Here is a 25,891-nt window from a genome sequence, read left to right as displayed (position 1 = left end):
TTCCAACAGATAGAGATAAAGATGTCAAATATTGATTTACACATGCCTCCTTGAAACAAGAATTATATAATAGAAACTGCTCAGGTTTGAGAAGTTCAGCTAAATCATATTTTTTTTTTAGAATGAAACTTTTAAATTTTTAAAAATCTTCCTTATTTAATAGGTCAGATTTATTCTACTTTTAGATGTGAGTAAATCAACAGGACAAAAAGGACAAATCAGTGACACCTATTGGAGATGATGACATACCTAATGTACTGAAGACAGTGATATACTTTTGAGGACAGTGATATTCCTTTTGAAGACAGTGACATACTAACTATACTGAAGACAGCAATATACCTTTGAAGACAGTGACATCCCTACTGAAGACAGTGACATACCTTTTGAAGAGAGTGACATACTAACTATACTGAAGATAGCAATATACCTTTAAAGACAGTGACATCCCTACTGAAGACAGTGATGTACCTCTTGAAGGCAGTGACAGCTACTTAAGACAGTGACATACGTTTTAAAGACAGTAACATACCTACTGAAGACAGTGGCATACCTTTCGAACAGTGATATAACTAGTGAAGACAGTGGCATACCTTTCGAACAGTGATATACCAAATGAAGACACACCTTTTGAAGACAGTGACATCCCCACTGAAGACAGTGGCATAACTTTCGAACAGTGATATACCTAGTGAAGACAGTGACATACCTTTTGAAGACAGTGACATACCTACTGAAGACAGTGGCCTACCTTTTGAAGAGTGACATACCTGATGAAGATAGTGACTTAACTACTGAAGACAGTGACATCCCTAATGAAGACAGTGACATATCTTTTGAAGACAGTGACATACCATTTGAAGACAATGTCATACCTAATGAATACAGTGACATACCTACTGAAGAGAGTGATGTACCTATTGAACAGTGACATACCTAATAAAGACAGTGACATACCTTTACAACAGTGATATACCTAATTAAGACATTGATATCCCTACTTAAGACAGTGACATACCTTTTGAAGGCAGTGTCATACGTAATGAAGCCAGTGACACACCTTCTGAAGACAGTGACATACCTACTAAAGACAGAGGGCCACGAATGGCCGAGTGGTCTAAAGCGCTCTTCGTTATGAATCACTGCCATCTCACCTCTGTCTGCGTAGGTTTGAATCTCGGATTCGGCCAGTGTGGGTATGTGAGAAAGCTTGCCAGTAGCTTCTCAAGGGTTGGTGGTTCTTTCCAGTTTCTTCCTCCACCATTAATACTGGCCGCCATGTAAAGCTTATTGTGTGCTGAAAAATGGTGTTAAACCCTGCAGCAACAACAACAACAACAACTAAAGACATTGACATACCTAATGAAGACACTGACATCAATACTTAAGACAGTGACATACCTTTCGAAGGCAGTGTCATATGTAATGAAGCCAGTGACATACCTTTTGAAGAGTGACATACCTATTGAACAGTGATATACCTAATGAAGACAGTGACATACCTACTAAAGACAATGGCATACCTTTACAACAGTGACATACCTAATAGACACTGACATCCATACTGAAGAGAGTGACATACCTTTTGAAGGCAGTGTCATACCTAATAAAGACAGTGACATAACTATTGAAGATAGTGACATACATATTGAGGAATCTCTTCAAGTTTTACTGTTGTAATACAAGTGAACGATAATTAAATATTGTCAGCCACAAAGAATGCAACATCTGATGTCTGCTAAAAAGAAACAATATAAACAAGTTGAATGCAAATTAGGCATATACCTTTCAGTACTTTGATTTGAAGGTGTGCAAAGAAGCTTATAGTTTCAGACAGTTAATCATCCTATACTAAGGATTTGTGAAAACAAGGTGCAGGAACACACTGCATACCTGTATATATCTAATGTATGACTGATGTGGAATACAAAATTGTTCACAAGTTGTTAATCGACTTAAAGTAATTCATTGGCTACTTGATAACTGATAATTCATTGGCTAATTGATAATTTCTTTCATAGAAACATCACTTTCTAGCTTTTGTGTAACATGCATAAGATGTGAAAATATTTCACTATGGTCTTACAAACCTTGTTGTTGTTGTAGGGTTTAATACCATTTTTCAGCACAGGCTAGGCTATACATGGTGGCCAGTATTAATAGTGGAGGAAGAACCTGGGAAAACCTCCGGAAAGAACCATCGACCCACGAGAAGCTACTGGCAAGCTTTCTCACATACCCACATTGGCTGAATCCAAGATTCAAACCCACACAGACAGAGGTGATCTTAAGAACCTAAGAACATACTTTGTCTCAAATACAAAATGTGCTGAAGTGTCGTATTTGAGGTTAGGACAATGAAAGCTTCTTTCCTTTTGGTGTGATAAAGGACCCTTTACAATAATAGCTCTGGGAGAAAAATATCATGCAAGGATGGGAAATATAGGTCACACTGACTTAGGAGACAAGAATGATGCAGTGAGATTCATATCCTCATTGAATTGGCTGCCATTTTTATACAAAGAAAAGTCTGGCCAAAGTGAAGCAAAAACAAATTATAGGTCAAACTGACCTGGCTTGTTCTGTACAAATGCATTACCAATAAAGTTACTGGACTAGTCTAGTTGTTATTGATATGATCTGGATTTTAAAATGCACGCTTAACACATATTTATAAAGTCAACATCTGGCTATCTAACATGTGAGGAAATAAATAAGGATGAAAACAAGCTTGCATTTTTGAAGAAATAAATATTTTTATTATTCATCCTGTATCTAGTTTGAATGTTCATCACATCATTATTCTTGAAACAATTTTAGAACACATTTTCTATTAATAGAATTTTAGAACATATTTTCTATTAATATAATTTTAATACACATTTTCTATTAATATAATTTTAGTACACATATTTTATTATAAAAATTTTAGTACACATTTTCTATTAATATAATTTTAGTACACATTTTCTATTAATATAATTTTAGTGTACATTTCCTATTACTATAATTTTAGTACATATCTTCTATTAATACAAGCACACATTTTCACAACATTAAAGATTAACTATTTCACATGCAAGTTTGGTACAAGACTACCCTAAGAAACAACTGAATGGCAAAAACAAACAACTGTGCCTTGGTATCAAGGTTCTCACATACCTCTGTACAACCCCTCCTCCCAACACACACTCACAAACATCTGATTTGCAAATAATTTAACTTAAAACTTGACACCTTTGCCATTACTGTCATTGTTGAAAGTGTGGAAACTATGATTCAGCATATTTACACAGATCAGATATTAATGCATTGGTTCCTTATTGTAATGATGTTCAAGGGAGTCACCTAAGTGTTCCTTACTACAATGCTGTTCAAGGGAGTCACCTAAGTGTTCCTTACTAAAATGCTGTTCAAGGGAGTCACAGAAGTGTTCCTTAATACAATGCCATTCAAGGGAGTCACAGAAGTGTTCCTTACCTCAATGCCATTCAAGGGAGTTACAGAAGTGTTCCTTACAACAGAGCCATTCAAGGGAGTCACAGAAGTGTTCCTTACCACAGTGCCATTCAAGGGAGTTACATAAGTGTTCCTTACTACAATGACATTCAAGGAGTCACAGAAGTGTTACTTACTACAAGGCCATTCAAGGGAGTCACAGAAGTGTTCCTTACTACAATGCCATTCAAGGGAGTCACATAAGTGTTCTTTACTAGAGGCTGTTCAAGGGAGTCACAGAAATGCTCCTTACAACAGTGCTATTCAAGGGAGTCACTGAAGTGTTCCTTACTACAATACTGTTCAAGGGAGTGACATAAGCATTCCTTACGAGAATAATGTTCAAGGGATTTACAGAGGTGTTTCTTTCTACATTGCAGTTCACGAAAGCCACAGAAGTGTTTCTTACTACAATGCCATTCAATTGAGTCACAGTAGTGTTCCTTACTACAATGCCATTCAATGGAGCCACAGAAATGTTCCTTACTACAATGATGTTAAAGGGAATTACATAAGTGTTTCTTTATACAATCCTGCTCAAGAGAGTCACAGAAGTGCTCCTTACTACAATGTCATTAATGGAGTCACAGAAGTGTTCTTTACTACAAATCTCTTCAAGGGAGACAAAGAAGTGTTCCTTACTACAATGCCATTCATGGGAGCCACAGAAGTGTTCCTTACTACAATGATGTTCATGAGAGCCATACAAGTGTTCCTTCCCACAATTATGTTCCATTTATTGGCATTTTTACCTTGAATTTTGTAAAATTAATATATATCTGACCTAATTACTTGACTGAACTGCTGACATAAACAGTTCAAAGTAATGTATTTCATTTCTACAGCACGATGGATAAACATTACATCTTTTCAATGCTGTGTGCAGAATAGGCCGACATATCGCTTGTCAGGAAAACACAGGTTGGTATCAACTGTGTCCATAATTAGTATTATTTTGAACAGAATATTCTGGTGACAATTGCCTCTTAAAAATGGTAAGCATTGCTGCATTATATTTTCATCGGTCGAATTTGGTACGCATTTTGCTTCAATACTGGAGACGGAAACCTTAAGTGCGCAGAAATGCCTGACAGCATTGTATATTTGTCAAGCATGTCACAAATGGCAAGTATTATCGTGTTCAAATTTACACTGTTTTAAATTTGTAGACCCATTAAATTCATGTTGGTAATTATTAACCCTTGTGCTTTTTGTCATTTTACTTCTACCACAATCAAATCTATCTATTGTTCATTCGTTCATTTGATCAACAGTATTTCTCGAAAAGAGTGTTGATATTTTGTATTAAAATACCTGTCTAATTTGGATCAAATAATAAAACTAGAATGTATCCAATTCAACACACAAATTAGTGATGTAGTACACAATGTGTGAAGTGATACACATGTTAAGCGAACGTAAACCATGTGGAATAATGTTTTGATGATCTCCTAAAATACTGTAATTTATCCTGAAATTAATGTTGCTCTATGAGAAAAAAATAAACAAAGTACACCATTAAAAAGAGGCATTTATTCACAGTTAATCTCAGCACGATTGTAAATTGAGTATTCAACGCTATTACCTGCCAACCCACCCACCCCCTTTTGCCTTTACGTTGATCCCTTTATTTGTTTTGGCTTCTTTTATAGGTCCCTTGATTACTTGCGCCTCACTTATAGTGCAGTCGATGTTTTTGCACCCCAATGTGCACAAGTTATCGAGGGAGAGGTGTATTACACAATGTAAAAGGACTATTGATTATATCCAGATAATATAGAGGTCTGTATTACAAAAACAGGGTACACTGTACATAGCATTAACAGTACCTTATACCAGGGTACACTGAACATAGCATTAACAGTACCTTATACTGGGGTACACTGTACATAGCATTAACAGTACCTTATACTGGGGTACACTGTACATAGCATTAACAGTACCTTATACCAGGGTACACTGTACATAGCATTAACAGTACCTTATACCGGGGTACACTGTACATAGCATTAACAGTACCTTATACCGGGGTACACTGTACATATCATTAACAGTACCTTATACCAGGGTACACTGTACATAGCATTAATTGTACCAAAATACAATCTATAACCATAACCACCTTGTAAAAGGGACCTTGTTTAATAAGGCAACTTGTACTGAACAAAAAGTGCATAATTGACAATATCTATTTTGGGCAGACATGCCTCATCTAGTGAATACTGGTAGACATATTTTGTCCACAGGAGGTATTGCTGATTGGTTACTTACGTAGTCATCCGTTTGAGGGAGATAATATTCTGACTTTTTCAAACAAATTTTCACATCAGTTTATTAAACGTCATGGCATAGCTAAGTTTACAATGCCATGCAGCACATAATGAAACACATGCACTGTATAATCAGATAATGTCCCAAAATCAATCAATGTACATGCAGTGTATAATCAGATAATGTCCCAAAATCAATCAATATACTTCAAACATGATACCAGCCTGAATCACATTCGGTCACTATAACATTTAATACTATATACTGCTTGTAACACTTTCGTAAACAGTCAACAGCGATTCTTTCTAACCTTCTTTTGTCACTGTGCAAGATGACAATGGACGCCCAACTGTCATTGTGTTGTCTGCCTGCAAAAAACGAGGATGTTCCTGTCTTAGAGGAAAAAATCTGATATTGAACCAGAGGATTACACCCCCTATGTCCAACTAGCCCAGGTAACTAAATATCATGTTTGGGCTAGTATAAATCATAGAACGAAAAGCCTTTTGTTTGACATGGCTTTCCATGCATTGTTTATGCCTGGTTAGTAGGTCAATATTGCTATTATTACCACCTGACACTGACCAACAGCTTTCCATCCATCCTTTATTTTGGGTTTGTAGATCAATATTGGAATTATGGCTTGACACTGACCAATGGCTTTCCATGATTTCCTGTGCTGGGCTAGTAGGCTAACACTGGAATTATTGTACATCAAAAGCCAAATGGTTCCGGTTTCTGATCAATGGTGCTTTTTCATACCAATCTTGTACATCAAAAGCCAAATGGTTCTGGCTTCTATTTCATGATAAAATATTGTAAATCTCAAAGATAACATTTCATTGGGTTTTTTTATTCTGGAAAGTTTTAATCACTTTAATAGAAACAAAGTGACAAACTGTTACTGTTAATCAATAGTGTTATGTTTCTAATTTTTTTAATTCACAAGCATTTAATGATTCCAAAATAATATATTTAAGGAAAATAAAGCATGCAAAGTAAATTTATCACATGATTTCTGTGTTAAATAGGTTACTATATATATATATATATATATATATATATATATATATATATATATATATATATATATTTGCTTATAAGATGAGTACAACTGCAAACTGCACAGACCCAGATCTGAAATTGCATAATACACATTTCTCTCGATAACTCGCACACAACAGGGTCCACAAACATAGACCGCACTATCAGCGAGGCACAAGTTACTGAGGGACTTCCAAAACTTGGATAAAATTGCTTTGACTTCGAGAACACCATGTGTGTGTGGGGGGGGGGGGGAAAGCAACGTTAGGGACCTGGGCTGTTTATTGACTGGATCCTCATTTTACAATCACGTCGATACTACATTTTAATAATGTGTTTTTTTCTAAGAAAGTTGTTTGTTATTTTGTTTAAATAGCATTTATTTTCAAAATGTTCAGTATGTGAGAAAGCTTGCCAGTAGCTTCTCGAGGGTCGGTGGTTCTTTCCGGTGTTTTCCCGGGTTCTTCCTCCACCATTAATACTGGCTGCCATGTATAGCCTATTGAGTGCTGAAAAATGGCGTTAAACCCTACAACAACAACAATAAAATGTTCAACATATGAAAGATCGTTCCAACTGGTTTCAACAACCATCACGCGAAAAAATCTGTGTATTACATACTGCTTTCTGTTTTCTTGATGAGTCTGGTTCCCGTAGTGGTGCTTAATATTATTTTGCCAAAACAGGAGTCCCATGAGCTAGGAACTAAACTAACTGTTGATACACTGCCAAACAAGATTCATTTTCTTCAAAAACATGCAATATTTATTTCATGTGACAGTGGTCTGTGTCAAAACTCAACTTTTCTATTGTTTAATAAGTACAATATTGATGTTGTGATTTCACTGAAAGTAATACTGAAACTTCTTATCATCCTTGAGGATATCTCTTAGTGCTAGTTCAAGAATTCTCTGAAACTCACTTGCCAACAATGGAATGTATTTGTGAAATCAAGCTCTTTATTTTACGAAGTATTCATTTCGCATGGCTGCCTTGTTATCTTTGATCACACTTATGAAAGAGTCGGATAATACAAAGGAGGTCAGCTTTTAAATCAGTACAACAAATACTTCAGGAAGTCAGCTATCAAAACATGGTTGGCACTTAGTTAGGTTCTCGGAGAAACACTCGTGGATATAGCTGTTACGGTAGAGTGACGCATTTCAAGTTGAATTTCAAGAGGGCACATCACATTTATTATGATTACACTTAAAAGAAACTAAAAGATAGAACTAGAACAAAAATTTCAATTGATACATTGTTTAAATTTAATCTGTATGTATTAAAGTACTGCCGCCACTCGGCGTAAGTCACATTTCATTGATCAAAATTTCCTTACGAATAGTTATTTGTGGTGTCATTTGGAAAGAAAATGTAAAAAACTGTATGATCTATTTTTAAATTTGATAGTGTAAATTAAAATTTCCAGGTCCTCTCTACTGTTTTGTACGATAAAACAAGTGATACATCAAAGTTTCCATTACCAATTTATGGAGTATTTTCTGGTTTAAAAAATGGGATCCACGCCTGACCCTGCATTATAAGTGGATTTGCGAGTTATCAGAGCACAAGTTATTGAGGGAGTGGTGTACAGTGAAAGATCTAGTTTTATGCAATTTGTTAGGAGTAATCAGTAGAACAAACAACATAGACCCTAATCTGACAGAATAAAAACAATGAAGACCCTGATCTGACAGTACATTATGCATTGGCAGATCTGGATCTATCTTCCTTGCAACCGGACTCGACTTGTAATCAAGTATATACAGCACAAATATCATACTCTTTCAGTATGTAACATGTTTAATAATATGGCATGATATAATAATTGATGTAATTATGTAATATATGGCACAAAGGTAATATCAGTTACATGTTAGTAACCAGAGTATAAAGAATGTAATCATCATCTTGAACATCATACACCTTGAGCTGAAGTGTGTATTAGATACAGGATGGTCATAACAGTCCATACCCAGCATAGCTACAGGTAATGAAGTCATTACCTAATAAAGAGTCCATACCCAGTATAGCTACAGGTAATGAAATTATTACATAATAAACAGTCCATACCCAGTACAGCTATAGGTAGTGAAGATTTTACCTAATAAACAATCCATACCCGGTACAGCTACAGGCAATGAAGTTATTACCTAATAAACAACCCATACCACAGTACAGCTACAGGTAGTGAAGTTATTACCTAATAAACAGTCCATACCACAGTACAATTACAGGTAATGAAGTTATTACCTACTAAACAGTCCATACCCAGTACAGCTACATGTAGTGAAGTTATTACCTAATAAACAGTCTATACCACAGTACAGCTACAGGTAGTGAAGTTATTACCTAATAAACAGTCCATACCCAGTACAGCTACACATAGTAAAGTTATTACCTATAAACAGTCCATACCCAGTACAGCTAAACATAGTGAAATTATTACCTAATAAACAGTCCATACCCAGTACAGCTACAGGTAATAAAGTTATTACCTAATAAACAGTCCATACCCAGTACAGCTACAGGTAGTGAAGTTATTCCCTTATAAACAGTCCATACCACAGTACTGCTACAGGTAATGAAGTTATTATCTAATAAACAGTCCATACCCAGTACAGCTACAGGTAGTGAAGTTATTCCCTTATAAACAGTCCATACCACAGTACAGCTACAGGTAATAAAGTTATTACCTAATAAACAGTCCATACCCAGTACAGCTACAGGTAGTGAAGTTATTCCCTTATAAACAGTCCATACCACAGTACAGCTACAGGTAATAAAGTTATTACCTAATAAACAGTCCATACCCAGTACAGCTACAGGTAGTTAAGTTATTCCCTTATAAACAGTCCATACTACAGTACAGCTACAGGTAGTGAAGTTATTACCTAATAAACAGTCCATATCCAGTATAGCTACAGGTAATGAATTTATTCCCTTATAAATAGTCCATACCACAGTACAGCTACAGGTAGTGAAGTTATTACCTAATAAACAGTCCATACTACAGTACAGCTACAGGTAGTGAAGTTATTCCCTTATAAACAGTCCATACTACAGTACAGCTACAGGTAGTGAAGTTATTACCTAATAAACAGTCATATCACAGTACAGCTACAGGTAGTGAAGTTATTCCCTTATAAACAGTCCATACTACAGTACAGCTACAGGTAATGAAGTTATTACCTAATAAACAGTCCATACCCAGTACAGCTACAGGTAGTGAAGTTATTACCTAATAAACAGTCCATACCACAGTACAGCTACAGGTAGTGAAGTTATTACCTAATAAACAGTCCATACTACAGAACAGCTACAGGTAGTGAAGTTATTACCTAATAAACAGTCCATATCCAGTATAGCTACAGGTAATGAATTTATTACCTTACAAAAATTCATAAAAAGAATACATAAACTTATTTGTGGAACTAATGACATAAAAATATCATCATTGCTGTTCATACAACTGTTTACATACATCATGCTAACTGCAAAAGTTACCTCCCTTGGTACAGAAAACTACCTATCCTAAGGGCTGTTCCATTTAAACATACATTGGTACCCAGGGCAGGCAGTTTAAAAAAAATATATATGATAGGGTTCTTTTAATTTACATTTTAAAATGATAAGGAAATTCTAAATTGCATTTATGGGTGAGGACCCCATTTCAAAATTCCTTCCCTGGGTCTCATGTTTGTTTTAATGGAACAGCCCCAATGCAAGGCTAATGAATCTGCACTGTTTAGTTAAAATTTTGCTTTCTTTTGGGAGACAATTTCAGTTAATAGTAAACTAAATAGTAACTCCTTTCTAGGTATAATAACATCATTTCATATATATCAATAAAAATTAGGCATTTGCATTTTGGCTTTTGAGGCAGAAGATGTCTGCCATTTGGTTTTAGCCAGCTATGTATAACAATTTTGAAAAGAAACACTGGATTTAATAACAGAATAACTGATTAATCAATTTCAAGGAATTTGTTTGTGCAAAATAATATTCTAAATCAAGACAACACAAATGTCAAGAACGTCAAGAAAGATACATTTACAAAGAGAAAGGCAAAGCATATTTTTTATTTATTTTTGAGTGCAAGTCACGTTATCTCTTGTAATATTTACACCCCTTTATAATAATAATCGATAAAAAATACCGGATTTTATGTCTTCACTACTCTCTTCATACCCTCTTAACTATGACCCAGGAATAATGACCCAATATCCATAGCAGAGTTCCCCCTCCACAGGCTACTGCCCAGGGATAGCTGAGGATGGATCCCAAACATTACCCACATGCACAAGGTTACATGGGAGGAGAACCAAAACATTATGTGATTTTCAGATGGTTACCTGGAGAGGAAGAAAATAATTACCACTCTTACACATGGTTACCTGTCGGGAAACTAAAACATTATGACCCTTGAACATAAATACTTGAGGAGGAACCATAAAATTACCCTGCCCATTGCATATGATCATCTGGGATGGGAACACAAATATTACCCTCTCACATATGGTTACCTGTGATGAAAGTGAAACACTACCCCACTTGCACAAGGTAACCTGGAGAGGGAACCTAAAACACTACCCCTATTCACATGGTTACCTGGATGATTATGAAAATCCTAATTCTATATAAAACCTCTTACCATTACATGCACAGCACCTTTCATCCATTTGAGTCATCTAACTTCTGTCTCTTTTCACCATCCGGTACCACTTCTGTTTGTATAGTAACCTCCACATCATTTTCATCTCCCTTAGCTGGTTCAACCTCACTGGCTATCATCAGAGAAACAACATTATATCGTATCTTGTCAAACTATAAAATCACATACTGTATACACCTTTCCCTCGATAACTCATGCACAACAGGGTCCACAAATACAGACCACACTATAAGTGATTTACTGAGGGACCTCCAAATATTGAAAAAATCGCTTTGACATCTAGAAAACGGTAAGGGGAGGGGAGCGGTATTAGGGAACTCAGCTGTTTATTGACTGAATCCTCATTTTACAATCATGTCAACGATAATTTTTAATAACGAGCTTTTTATAACGAAGTTGTTTGTTATTCTGTTTAAATAGCATTTATTTTCAAAATGTCCAACATATGAAAGATCGTTCCAACTAGTTTCAACAACCATTACATATATGCGAAAGAATCTGTGTATTACATCACTACTTTTTGTTTTCTTGATGAGTCTGGTTCCCGTAGTGGTGTTTATTATTATCCTGGCAAACTGGGAGTCCACAGAGCAGGGAAGTAGTTGATACACCACGAAAACGAGATTCCTTTATTTAAAAAACATTTATTTTGTGAGACATCTGTCTGCATTGATACTTAATTTTTGTATTGTTCAATTAGTACGATAATGATGTCGTGATTCATTTGGAAGTAATAATGAAAGTTCTTATCATCCCTGAGGATATCTCTAAGTGCCAGTTCAAGAATTCTCTGAAACTCGCTTGCCGACAATGGAACGTATCTGTGAAATCAAGCTCTTTATTTTTAAATGAAGTATTCATTTCGCTTGGTTGCCTTGCTATCTCTGATCATAATTATAAAAGAGTTGGTTAATTTAAGGTAGTTTATGTTACTTACACAATACAGTTAATAGTGCTTGATTAATCAAATGAAGTGACTTCACCTGACATACGACCACGACCGCTAGATTTTAAGTTTGCAAGATTTTGGTGCCTTTTAACTTTTCTTTTATTCCACCTCCTTTAATTGATTCAAAAGACATAATTAACATAGTAATACAAAGGAGGCCAGCTTTGAATTCAGTGCAACAATACAATAAATACTTCCAGAAGTCAGTTATTAAAATACTGTCGGCACTTAATTAGGTTCTCAGAGCAATGCTCGTGGACAAAGCCGTTATGGTACATTGATGCACTTTACGTTCAACTACAAGAGGACACATTGCATTTATGACGATTACACTTAAAAGGAACTAAAAGATAGAACTAGAACATAAATTTCAATTAATAAAAAAATTATTTAATTTGTATTTATTTATTAAAGAATACTGCTTCCACTCGAAATAAGTGACATTTTCATTGATCGAAATTTCCTTACATATCGTTAATTGCAGTGTTCTAGGAATGTCGTTTGGATAGAAAATGTAAGAATATTATATGACCTATTTTTAAATTTGATATTTCAAAGTGTTGATTAAAATTTCCAGGTTCTCTCTACCGTTTTCGATGATAAACGAGTGACAAATCAAAGTTTCCGTAACCAATTTTTATCGTGATTTTCTTCATGTTCAACAAATAGGGATCAATTTTTAGGGTATTTTCTGGTTTAAAAAATGGGAGCCATGTGACCCCACATTATAACCAGGTTCGAGTTATCAGGGCACAAGTTATTGAGAGAGTGGTGTAACTCTGTTTTTAAAAAAAAATAATATACCATATACTGTACATTTCTATAGTGTCTATATACCATATACTGTATATATATACCATATACAGCATAATCCTAGAGTGTCTAACTATATACCACATACTGTACAACCCTTGAATGTGTAACTATATACCATATACTGAATAACCCTAGAGTGTTTAACTATATACATGTACCATGTACTGTATAACCCCAGTGTCCTAGTATATAACACATACCGTATAACCCTTGAGTGTCTAACTGTATACCATATACTGAATAACCCTAGAGTGTTTAACTATATACATGTACCATATACTGTATAACCCCAGAGTGTCTTACTATATAACACATACTGTACAACCCTAGATAGTCCGAGTTTCCTCTGAGACTTGCCACCCCATTTTTCATATTTGGACATTTATGTTGGGGTGTAGGGTCAGAGCGCATTCCCTATTAAGTGACTTCTATATAATATGTCCAAATTCTATGTACAACAACTTGGGAAATTTGCTTATTTTCGTTATCATGTGACTATATGACCTCTGATGTTATTGACATGTAGGTTCCGTGATTTGTTTAGTCATGTGACTCGGAATGCAAATGGCCAGATCCAGGTCAAATTTCAACAACGACGTACTTTCATCTAGTCTGTCAGTGGATTAAAGACATGACAAATGCTATGCTCATGATTTTTGAGAAAATAAATCATATTCCTATCGATTTCATGCAGATATATCTCAATGAAAGGTCGTTGAGGTGTGCTGGATTGGCTAGAAAGCAGTTACCCCATGCTGACAGAAAATGGTGTCGGCGAACTCCAGCTTTTCGATAGGGAATGCGCTCTGACCCTACACCCCAACATAAGTGTCCAAATATCAAAAATGGAGTGGCAAGGGTCAGAGGAAACTTGAACTAAACCCTAGAGTGTCTTACTATATAACACTTACTGTATAACCCTAGAGTGTCTAAATATATACCATATAATATATACTATCATCTGTCTGTCTGTCAGTTTTGTGTGTAAATGCCTTTCTCTTTTTGTCATATCTCACAATTACAGTATTTCTTATATATTCGTTTGAATTAAAGTTTGCTTCTCTCTTTATGGAGTTCAATTATTTTGCTGTGCATCTGTCTGTCTGTCTGTCTCTTCAGTTTTCTGTCTACATGTCTTTGTCTTGTCTCTCTCAGCAAATCCATATATTTTTTAAAACTTTTGTTTACTAAGTATATTTCATCTTTCAATACAGTTCATTTATGGTCTTTTAAGAACCACTTCCAAAGTTAAAGAAGAAAGAGAAAGAGTAAGAGAACAGAGTACTGGCTAAAGATAATATGGATTATCATAAAAGGAAGAGAACAGAGTACTGGCTAAAAATAATATGGATTATCATAAAAGAAAGTGAACAGAGTACTGGCTAAAGATAATATGGATTATCATAAAAGGAAGAGAAGAGAGTACTGGCTAGAGATAATATGGATTATCATAAAAGGAAGAGAAGAGAGTACTGGCTAGAGATAATATGGATTATCATAAAAGGAAGAGAAGAGAGTACTGGCTAAAGATAATATGGATTTTCATAAAAGGAAGAGAAAAGAGTACTGGCTAAATATAATATGGATTATCATACAAGGAAGAGAAGAGAGTACTGGCTAAAGATAATATGGATTATCGTACTGTCTAACTTCCTCAATCTTGACCATATCTGTATTCATGACACATATCTAATATTTTTTTACTGCTCTAAAAATATTATCCAAAAGCAAAATCAAGAAAATATACCTGTCTCTGACTGCTTGTTTTCTGTTTCCTTTTTTTCCTGTTTGGATTTTAGAAATGCTCGTTGCATGCACAATTTCTTCGTACAAAGAAGCTTGAATTCAAGGTCTTTGGATGCCTTCTCTCTATTTTCTTGGGTTGAACTCTCTCCTGTGTTGACATCCCCTAATAAAACAAAATGACACAATAAAATCTTAGATTCAAAGCTTATGACTTTGGCCTGGAAATTCTGTATGAATACAATTCAATGACAGCCATCCCTCACTACAAAAACACTCATTATAATACCTCCCCTCTCATAATGCAAGTATGGTCACTAATGCAGCCTGATGAACTGAAAGAACTGTGTCATTAAGTATAAATATCCAGTTTTGTATCTTTATGCACTGTTCTGATACAATCTTCATGGAACATCCATCAGCATATGGTGGCATCACCTATAAAGTGGGCCACTTTTATTAACATAATTATGAAAGGGGCAACTTTAACGACTCCCATGAAAATAAATACACAATGGTCCACTTTAATGACTCCCATGTAAAGAATTATACAATGGTCCACTCTAATGGCTCACATGTAAAGAATTATACAATGGTCCACTCTAATGGTTCACATGTAAAGAATTATACAATGGTCCACTTTAATGGTGCCCATGTAAAGAATTATACAATGGTCCACTCTAATGGCTCACATGTAAAGAATTATACAATGGTCCACTTTAATGGTGCCCATGTAAAGAATTATACAATGGTCCACTCTAATGGCTCACATGTATAGAATTATACAATGGTCCACTTTAATGGTGCCCTTGTAAAGAATTATACAATGGTCCACTTTATTGACTCCCATGTAAAGAATTATATAATGGTCCACTTTAATGGCTCACATGTAAAGAATTATACAATGGTCCACTTTAATGGTGCCCTTGTAAAGAATTATACAATGGTCCACTTTATTGACTCCCATGTAAAGAATTATACAATGGTCCACTCTAATGGCTCACATGTAAAGAATTATACAATGGTCCACTTTAATGGAGCCCATGTAAAGAATTATATAACAGTCCACTTTAATGACTGATGAACATCATTTTAAAGTGGACCAATTTACTGGCTTCAATGTATTGTGTTATGATGTGTAAAACTTTTATAACTCATCAGCAACATTATAAAGTGGGCCATTTCTACAACTTCTTGGAACAGCATTATAAAATGGACAATAACTATGACCTCCTTCAATAACATTAAGTGAGCCACTTCTATGACTTCCTTGAAAATCGTTACAAAGTGGGCCATTTATATGACTTCCATAAACATCATTATACAGTGGGCTGTTCCTATGACTTCCATGAATAGCATAATAAAGTGGGCCATTTCTGTTCACATCCCTGAATAGCATAATAAAGTGGGCCATTTCTATGACTTCTCTGACCAAGATTATGTAGGCTATTTCTATGACTTCCTTGACCATCATTAAAAAGTGGGCCATTTACATGACTTCCTTCAACAGCATTAAAACATGGGCCATTTCTACGAATTTCTATGAATTACATTATAAAGTGGAGCATTTCCTTGATTTCTATGAACTGCATTATAAAGTGACATATTTTGACGACTTCCAGGAATTATACAGTCAGAAATTTATATAACTTCCATGATCAGCATTATACAGTGGGTCATTTCTATGACTTTCTTTAACTGTAATCAGATAACTTTTACTGCTTCCATAAACAGTGTTTAAAAGTGGACCACTTTTCTGACTTTTATGAACAGCATTTTAAAGTGGGCCACTTTTATGGCTTTAATGAATAAAGTTAAAGAGTGGACCACTTTTACGGCTTTCATGAATGGATTTATAGAGTGGACCATGTTTATGGCTTTCATTAATGGATTTATAGAGTAGGACACTTTTATGGCTCCAACGAAAGGAATTATAGAGTGGGTTACTCTTACGACTTTCATGAATAGAGTTACAGAGAGGGTCTCATGAATGACATTACAGAGCGGGCCACTTTTATGGCTTTCATGAATAGAGTTATGGAAGGGGTCTCATGAATGACATTACAAAGTGGGCCACTTTATGGCTTTCATGAATAGAGTTATGGAAGGGGTCTCATGAATGACATTACAAAGTGGGCCACTTTATGGCTTTCATGAATAGAGTTATGGAAGGGGTCTCATGAATGACATTACCGAGTGGGCCACTTTTATGGCTTTCATGAATGGAGTTATGGAAGGGGTCTCATGAATGACATTACAGAGCTAGCCACTTTTATGGCTTTCAACAAAAAACTCATAAAGATGGAGAACTTTACAAGGCTATGTTTAGTGGAAGTACATTGACAGTTATTCTTTTCACAATGGATACTCATGTACTATTTACACTCTGTTCACCAGAAAGAAGTAAAATTCCACAAAAATTTCCTTTTATTACAACTTGGGTAAAAAAAAATTAAATGTTTTTGTCACTTCTATTCAAGTAAATGTTCACTTCTGTGAAGACAAGACAAAATACTTTTTACAGTTTAAATGCAGAGAACAAAATCACAAAATATATACAAATCTCATTTAAATGAAAAATATTATTTGCAAACACACCTCTTGAAGAATTGTACTGGGCAATAATTGTGACAGTTATCTTTTAAACTAAAGATCAATTTAATTTCATTAATAAACAAACTGCTTTATACAAAAGAATCTCAAAAGTTCTAACTAATACTCCTAAAAAATGTTATTTTTATATTCAATGAAAATAAAATAAGAATAATGTAATCCAAAGAACCCATCATTGCTCAAAACTGAGTAGGAATGAGCAGTGATGTTAAGGAGTTTTGTGAACAGTGATGTTGAGGAGTTTTGTGAACACTACACCTGATTGTCCAGGACTGCTCAAAACTGAGTAATAGTGAGCAGTGATGTTGAGGAGTTTTGTGAACACTACACCTGGTTTTCCAGGACTGCTCAAAAACTGAGTAGGAGTGAGCAGTGATGTTGAGGAGTTTTGTGAACACTGCACCTGGTTATCCAGGACTGCTCAAAACTGAGTAATAGTGAGCAGTGATGTTGAGGAGTTATGTGAACACTACACCTGATTTTCCAAGACTGCTCAAAACTGAGTAGGAGTGAGCAGTGATGTTGAGGAGTTTTGTGAACACTACACCTGGTTATCCAGGACTGCTCATGATTCTACCCTTAAAGTGTGAAATTATCAGTAGACTTAATATTTCCTCCAAAACGATATTTTCAAAGTTTATTTTATAAGAATATTATTGTTTGATTATTAAAATTCAACAGAAACTAGTTGCATGTGCTATATTGGTGAAAAAATATGCAGGCAGATGAGAACTGTAGACAACTTGTCCTGTACAAGTGAATGTCTGAGATAATATGCTGTAAGTAACCTGTCCTACACAAGTGAATTTTTGAAATGCTTGAAGTAACTTGTCCTATAAAAGTGAATGTCTGAGATTATATGCTGTAAGAAATTTGTCCTGTACAAGTGAATGTCTGAGATAATGTGCTTTAAGTAACTTGTCCTGCACAAATGAATTTTTGAAATGTTTGAAGTTGTCCTGCACAAGTGAATGTTTGAAATGTGTATGCTCAGCCAAAAAATGCAGATCCAAAATTTCCAAATTCAACACTCTATTTGTAATCCATTGCCAAAGTAAGGTAGGTAACTTACCAGTCATAGGTTTTTCTTCAAACAACATGCAGGTGCCCAGTGTGTCCTGATATTCGCCAGCAAAAATGTAGTGGTCCAGCTGTAAGATAGGTCTGTCTGTATCTATACCCTGTAAAACAGCCATAATTAAATATCAGTACAGACCTGTATATATACCCTGGAAAACAGCCATTATAACTAAATATCAGTAGAGACCTGCCCCAATGCGTAGACCCCCTCCCCCATCCCAAACACAGACAATATGGCAATTGATTTGTCTGTATACATTATGTGTCCTAATCCTATGTACAACATTTGCCAAATATATTTAAACATGTTGCTGTTATTAGAATTTTTTGCTGTTTGAGCTGTGATCATAACCCACAGACCCCAGGGAAATGTGCCATATACCCTTCTTACAGATGATCATCACATGGGCAGCCTTTGTAGCAAGTCAGGGAAATTTCTAACCAGCAGTTTAAAAGAATAAAATTGGCAGAGAAAATATGTTAAAATGTCAATGCAATTACAAATTCTGCATATTTGATCTGACCCTTTCCCTGAGACCCCAGGTCAATAGTCAAAAAATTACACCCTCTTTCATTTGGTCATCACATATGCAGCCTTTGTATCAAGTCTGGTGAGTTTACAACCAGTACTTTGAAAGGAGATGTCATTATAGACAGATGGACAGGCAGGCAGACAGACAGACAGACAGTCAAGGTATGACAATATCTCCATGCTAAGCATGCAATGATCAGCTACAGTTTATGAGTAATCCATCTGGACAGCTGACCAATCAGATTGCTGCTAGACGTTAGACAAAAGTTATTGATACTTGACATAAGCTAGATGTTAAGCAATGTTTGGGTTAAGAGATTATTATCAGTTAAAAATGCATATATATATATTGAAGGTGTAAACCTGCATTTACTTGGCATACAGATATTCTCAAAGTCCAAACCTGAATCAAGGACTAGTAAGCAGTGAAGTTTTCCTAAGCACAGCCAGTTTTCACATGGTTAAGTCAAAAGCTGGAGTGGTTTCCTTGGCACAGCCAGTTTTTATGTGGTTAAGTCAAAAGCTGGAGTGGCTTCCTTGGCTCAACCAGTTTTTTACATGGTTAAGTCAAAAGCTAGAGTGGTTTCCTTGGCAAAACCAGTTTTTGTTACGTGGTTAAGTCAAAAGCTGGAGTGGTTTCCTTGGCACAGCCAGTTTTTACATGGTTAAGTCAAAAGCTGGAGTGGTTTAACTGAGCTCTGAATAAGTTTGTTTCATGACCAAACATCCAATTTCAATCATGTATTCTGATGAGGGACTGTATATTTAATGCAATATTTGTCAAGGACACCCAGCACATGGGATTCTATATTGAAAATTACCTCAAAGGTCAGTAAATTTCAACACATATTTAGAACAGTCTGATAGTAACATTTACTGCAAGATGAGCTGGGGATGTCGAAGGTAATTGTTGACAATAATGTTTAACACCATATTCCCAGTGCAAACTATCAAATAGTAAGCAAAGATTTATGACAATACATTTTACTTAAATTTACATTTCAAAAGGGGAAATGGAAAAGACAGGCTTTAATACATTTCTCTAACACTTACTGAGGTCACAACCATTGGTAAATTGTGATGCTAAACTGGTCTTTCACATAAGAAAATATACTGATATGGTATGGACTAAGTGGTAACCAGTCTACTTGACAAATCCAATCACCTCAGTGCATGGATTTACCCTAAAAAAATGTTTATAAGCACCCAAATGATTCACAAGGCCCTTGTATCTCAAATGAATGAAAAGCTCTGCATCCTTCCAAAATTCCAATATAGAATTCAATAAATTGAATTCACAATCAATTCAATTGCAACTCAATACCATATTTTTTATGTCATGAAGAAGTGGTGGCTGAAAATTCTTGATTTTTCCCCAATATTATTCAATATTTGCAAAATGAAATGGCTTTTGTGACAATCCATATAAATCCTTCCACCTTTTTACTTGTATGACAGAAAATAGTAGTGAACTTATGACAATACTTGTAAATCCTTCCCTTTCACATGTGTAACATGAAATGGTAGTGAACTTAAGACAAGCAAAAAATTCCTTCCCTTTCACATGTGTAACATAAAATGAATGTGAACTTACCAAAATTTTACAATCTTTGGCCTTTGACAAATAATCTGTCTCCATAATGCCAGATAATTCCACAATTATATGGGTTTCCTGAAAATGGAAAAACAAAGTTCATATTTCCATGTGCCATTTGTTCACACGATTTCTGCTTTGAAGAAATTAAAATAATTGCATAGCAAAGTATACATTTGGTGATTATTACTTACAATCTTATGAAGACCTGAAATAGAAAATACCTAATTCTTTATGCAGTTTAAGTAAAATCATCACTCAAGGCAAAGATAATAATTTAGGATTATTTTTTTTTAACCCTAAAAGCATGCAAAATGATTAAATGATGAAATCTTTGTATTTGGGCTCAACAGGGGTCAAGCTAGACTGGAATTTCAGGACAGAACAGGAAAATGTGAAAGCTGGACAGGGACAAGTGGAAGCAAAGCAAGAAATGCAATGTATTTTTATGAATGTGCGTGCTGGTTTCGTTCTTTTATTTGAATTATGCCAACTGTTTCCCAGTATGAATATTTTTGCATTTAACACTGGTTTTAAGCAATAATGTATTTACAAGTAGAAAATTTTCTCAGTTGTATGTACACTGTATATTATAAACACGTCTGACAGATGTTTATACAATATCATATTCATATGCAGTATAATTGGGCAAAATGACTCAAAAAGAGATCAACAGAAGCAATACATTGTGATGAATTTGACTGAGTAACTAGATTACAGGATTGTAATTAGAGGTTACTAAAAATGCTTTATGAACTACTGGTACCCTTAATTATGATTTTTTTTTTACTTTCTGAAAATGTAGCCATTACATACCCTGAAGTCTTTTTCCTAATAAGTTCATACTGTGACACAAGCAAATGGGCCTGTTTTAAAGTTGCATTGGCCTACATTTCTGTAGGCAGGAAAGCGATGGAAGCCAAGAATAATGAAATGAGTTAAAACTCCTGTATAATTCTTTAACGAACCCAATAAAAATATATTAATGCTGACAAAGATATTTTGAAAGCTTCGTTTCATTCAAGATTCTTATAATCCTTTAACCACATTAGGTATTCCTGACTTCTATAGCATTCCAGCCAACTGAAATATAGGTCAATGGAATTTTAAAACATGTCCATTTGCTTGTATGGGAATGATAATTTGTAAGGAAAATGATATCAGAGTAAGTAAAATCTGACTAAAACATTACATCTTTAATTTGTAGAAATGTGCCGATATGGTCTGCCAAGTGTGTGAGATATTCCTGAAAATTTAACTTATTGTTCCGATCTTAATCGACATCAAAACACGCTACACATTGCCGTTATTTGGGTGGTAAGACTTTGATGCCTAAAACATAAATTTCATTGTAGATTTACCTGAAGCATATTTCTCAAAGTATTTAAGTACGTTAACACTGACTACTTAATAATACCTTGAACAATGCACATAGTGCCCACAGGACTTGTTACAAAGAAACTTAGGATTATCTACCACAGGTTCTACCCTCCTAATCCCTCAGTTCTTTGATGGATTTTCTTTGTAACAAGCCCCTGTACTAGTCCTACAATGTAAGACACATCATATTTATTTATGTTTTAGTGCTATGCCTTACTACTCAAACAATGGGCTTGTTTAGTGTGTTTCGATGTTGGTTGACATTGGAACATGTAGTCAAAGTTTGAGGAACTTCTTACACACTTGGCAGCCCATACTGACATTCTTTCCAGAAATTGATATGTAATTAAATATACTTACTGTGCTGTTTTTATCCCGGTGGAATACAAATCTGACATTACCACATGGAAGCATTTTCATGCTCCATTGAAATACAGCTGAATTTGTTGAAATGCGATGGCAGTTGAGGTAGGCCGAAGTAAGTTCAAGTAGGTTCATGTGGGGGATATGTTTCTTGAACAAATCGAAATGTTGCTTACAGTTTTCATAGGCATAATATATTTTTATTCATTTCGTTAAAGAATAATATTTCAGCTTAACCCTATTTCAGCATTCCCGGCTTTCATCGCTTTCCAACCAACTGAAATGTAGGCCAATGGAACTTGAAAACAGGTCCATTTCATTTAAGAATTTGAGTTTATTAGACAAAAGACATAAGAGTAAGTAAAGTCTGACTAAAACTTTATGACTTTATAGAAAAGAATCCTTACTGGCTGCCAGCTGTGTGAGATATTCCTGAAAAATCTGACTTTCATTACGATGTTAGTCAACATCAAAACAGTGCCATTATTTAGGCACTAAGACCCAGACATCCAAAACATAAATATCAGCATCAAGGTCTTACATGTAGGACACAGGGTACTAATGGTATGGAAAATGGGAACCAGCCTGGAAATGGGTGAACATAAAATAAATCATACAGGGATGGTCCTGGCTTTTAAAAAGCTGTCGCCAAAAAAATCGCCAACCTCAATATTTTGTCGCCAATTTTCAAAAAGTGTCGCCAGAACAAGTAGTGTACATTTTTTCAAGTGTTAATTTAGTCTATTAATGTAACAGGCAATGAAAATTACAAAAGATGGGTTAGTTAATACTCTAATTACAACAAGCATTAACAAAATGTTACAAAGTGTTACATGAAGATCCGTCATGATTTTAGGGCTGCCCACTTGCTGAATGCAGTTTCAAAGTCTAATTTTTCACATCTGTACATGCTGATTCTCATTAAATTCTCGAGAGATGAGATGCAGAGTTTATTTCTGATTTCATATATGGGTTAGGCTGACCAGGATTGGTTAATAATGTAAGTTATGTTGTAGGAAAAAGAATCTTTTAAGAGCTTATTCTAGTTGTAAGTGGAAAAAAACAAAGACTTTGTTTTATTGATGAAATTTCAGTCCTTTAACAGTCTTGAGTTTGGAACACTCATTACTAAAATGAGCACCTGATTCTTTGGTGCGGAATTGAAAGCACATGTTTCAAACACATGCAGGTCCAGAAAATGCCGCGGATCCTTCCCTCTATACAAAAGCTAACATCCAGGTTTCATCTATGCTGATAAATACAGGTTTGATCATGAGCAATCAAAAATTTTAAGTTATTTAATTTTGAATATCATGGTGTTTGCATGGGCTTATTATGAGAATTGAATTAGTGCCATGAGTATTATAGGACTACCTTGTACCAGTGCCCACCACGAAAACATGTTACAAATCAGTAAAACTAATTTTCTTATGTACAAATAAAAAACGATTTGTTAGTTTATGGTACCACTATATTTTAATATACCTCTTCTTCATATTCTGAATCCTCTGATGCCATAATAACTGATAGTTTTTTAGACAATGACTTGGCGTCAAGTAGACCAATGTTATATCACGCTTCCCCTGCTGACAAGCTTGTAGAGTAGCTCCCCTTGAGAGACCAAAACTTTGGCTAGTCCAACAGATTTAAAACTGAACCGGATGAAAAAAATTGCGAACTTCCTCCACGGTATCTAATTCCATTACCTGTCTTCAAAATAACAAACAAGCAACAAACAAGAATATACACAAACGCACATTTATTTCTTTCAAGCGAATCCCCCCCCCCCGAATTATCTGTGCTGAAAATGTAGTTCAAACAAGTGTGATCTCCTTGGCAATTCCTACTGTCTAGATCATGACCCAGGGGTCGTAACCCAAGTTCGTTAAATATATTACAGGTCATTCCTCTAGGACCACTTGTTAAGTTTGATCCAAAAACATTTAAATATTCACTGTAATTACGTTTTCATAAAAAAATATCATCGCTTTTATGGGAACTCATCGGAGGGCACCAAAATTATATTCTTCTCTTGGATGGTTACCACATAGCGCATGTTTTCATTTGCAAAGTGAAGACTATTTGATAAACTAGACCTATTGCATTATTTAGACGTTTGTGTTTCAATATGGCAGTAAAATCACGAAATATTTATGACACTAACATTCACAAGCTGAATGCCTATATGCGATTTTATTAATAATATACTCAACACAGGTATCAGTCTTGAGTTAATATGCCATATGTCTTGTGTTGCCTATATGCGATTTTGTTAATAATATACTCAACACATGTATAAGCCTTGAGTAATATGTCATATGTCTTGTGTTCACAAATCATTATTTAACCTGAAAACGAGAACAATAATTGTTTTGTAATACTGAAGAAAAGATAAGTGAGTGGAAAAAAAGAAAAAGGAAGAATCTAAGTAAATTTATTCAGAGTCAATACACATATTTTGAACTTCTAGTAGTCCAAAACATTCATAGTGTTATATGACCTTCAAGTCAAAGTCGCATGATGGCAATATTACATGAACCTGATGGCAATATATTGAGTGCCTCAATCTGGCAATGATTTATTACTGAATTTATCAAACGAATTGAATACTTTCCAGTTTTTGGAAGTCTTGGAATTTGCATTTAATTCTGACTCAGATACCGCACGTCTCAATTCTCTCGCGTGAAAATATTGTCCTATATGTATACCGAAGCAATATTGCACAATTTGATAACCAGTAACAATTATAAGTATTCTGTTGTTGTTATACAAATTACATTTAAAAAAGAAACTGTCATTTCAGTAAAAAGAACATTTGGCACATATACCATCATTCTTGGACAATGAATTTCCGCCGATAGAACTTCCCATGTGATGTCATATAGTTCTTTCAGTCGGGCCATTTGGAGCTGTTGAGCCCCAAATACATTAATTTTGATGACACAACAATAGTAGTGAAGGGGGGGGGGGGAGATTAGCGTCAATGGGAATTAGCATTAAAAACACACCTGGGTCAGATTAGCGTCAAGGGAAATTTAACATGGAGAAAAATCGTGGGTCAGATTAGCGTCAAGGGAAATTGAACATGGAGAAAAAATCGTGGGTCAGATTAGCGTCAAGGGAAATTTAACATGGGAATAAATCGTGGGTTAATATACGTACAAGGGGAATTGAACATGGGTTTTTTTTTTTTTAAATTTTTTTAAAAAAAAGGGGTAGGCAATTGAAAGGCTATCTCTTTTCGAGAAATATGGGGGCCCTGAAAAGGGCCTTTGGGTTTATGTTAATGTATTCATTAACATAAAGGGCACCGCATTGGTCTTCTTCTTGTCC

At 35.1% G+C, this 25,891-nt stretch overlaps 1 protein-coding gene across 2 annotated transcripts; it reads right to left on the bottom strand.

Annotated features, from left to right (window-relative positions):
• Positions 1 to 2,731: 2,731 nt before the first annotated feature.
• Positions 2,732 to 24,170, bottom strand: LOC149803963 (uncharacterized). 2 transcript variants are annotated; one of them, XM_089953789.1, is made up of 6 exons: positions 24,044 to 24,170; positions 20,816 to 20,893; positions 18,682 to 18,790; positions 15,001 to 15,162; positions 11,468 to 11,600; positions 2,732 to 6,137 (listed from the first exon to the last, which is right to left on the bottom strand). In XM_089953789.1, the coding sequence occupies exons 1-5, from the start codon at positions 24,074 to 24,076 to the stop codon at positions 11,488 to 11,490; spliced, it is 495 nt and encodes a 164-aa protein (XP_089809915.1). In that variant the 5' UTR covers positions 24,077 to 24,170; the 3' UTR covers positions 2,732 to 6,137; positions 11,468 to 11,487. The 2 variants fall into 2 exon arrangements, with proteins under 2 accessions (XP_089809915.1, XP_089809916.1); XM_089953790.1 differs by having other exon boundaries at positions 11,485 to 11,600.
• Positions 24,171 to 25,891: the final 1,721 nt, after the last annotated feature.

This window comes from Sinohyriopsis cumingii, chromosome 3, assembly GCF_028554795.1.
Source record: "Sinohyriopsis cumingii isolate HCF-2022 chromosome 3, ASM2855479v2, whole genome shotgun sequence".
In the NCBI taxonomy this organism is placed as follows: Eukaryota; Metazoa; Mollusca; class Bivalvia; order Unionida; family Unionidae; genus Sinohyriopsis; species Sinohyriopsis cumingii.
This window is presented reverse-complemented; position numbering and strand designations above follow the sequence as displayed.

What these genes read in the sequence shown, in the direction of transcription:
- LOC149803963 (XM_089953789.1), bottom strand. Translation starts at nt 24,076, where the DNA reads ATGGCATCAGAGGATTCAGAATATGAAGAAGAG. An exon ending in ATTCAGAATATGAAGAAGAG is followed by an intron (nt 20,894 to 24,043) that starts GTATATTAAAAT and finishes TTCCATTTTCAG; the next exon opens with GAAACCCATATAATTGTGGA. An exon ending in CCAAAGATTGTAAAATTTTG is followed by an intron (nt 18,791 to 20,815) that starts GTAAGTTCACAT and finishes GCTGTTTTACAG; the next exon opens with GGTATAGATACAGACAGACC.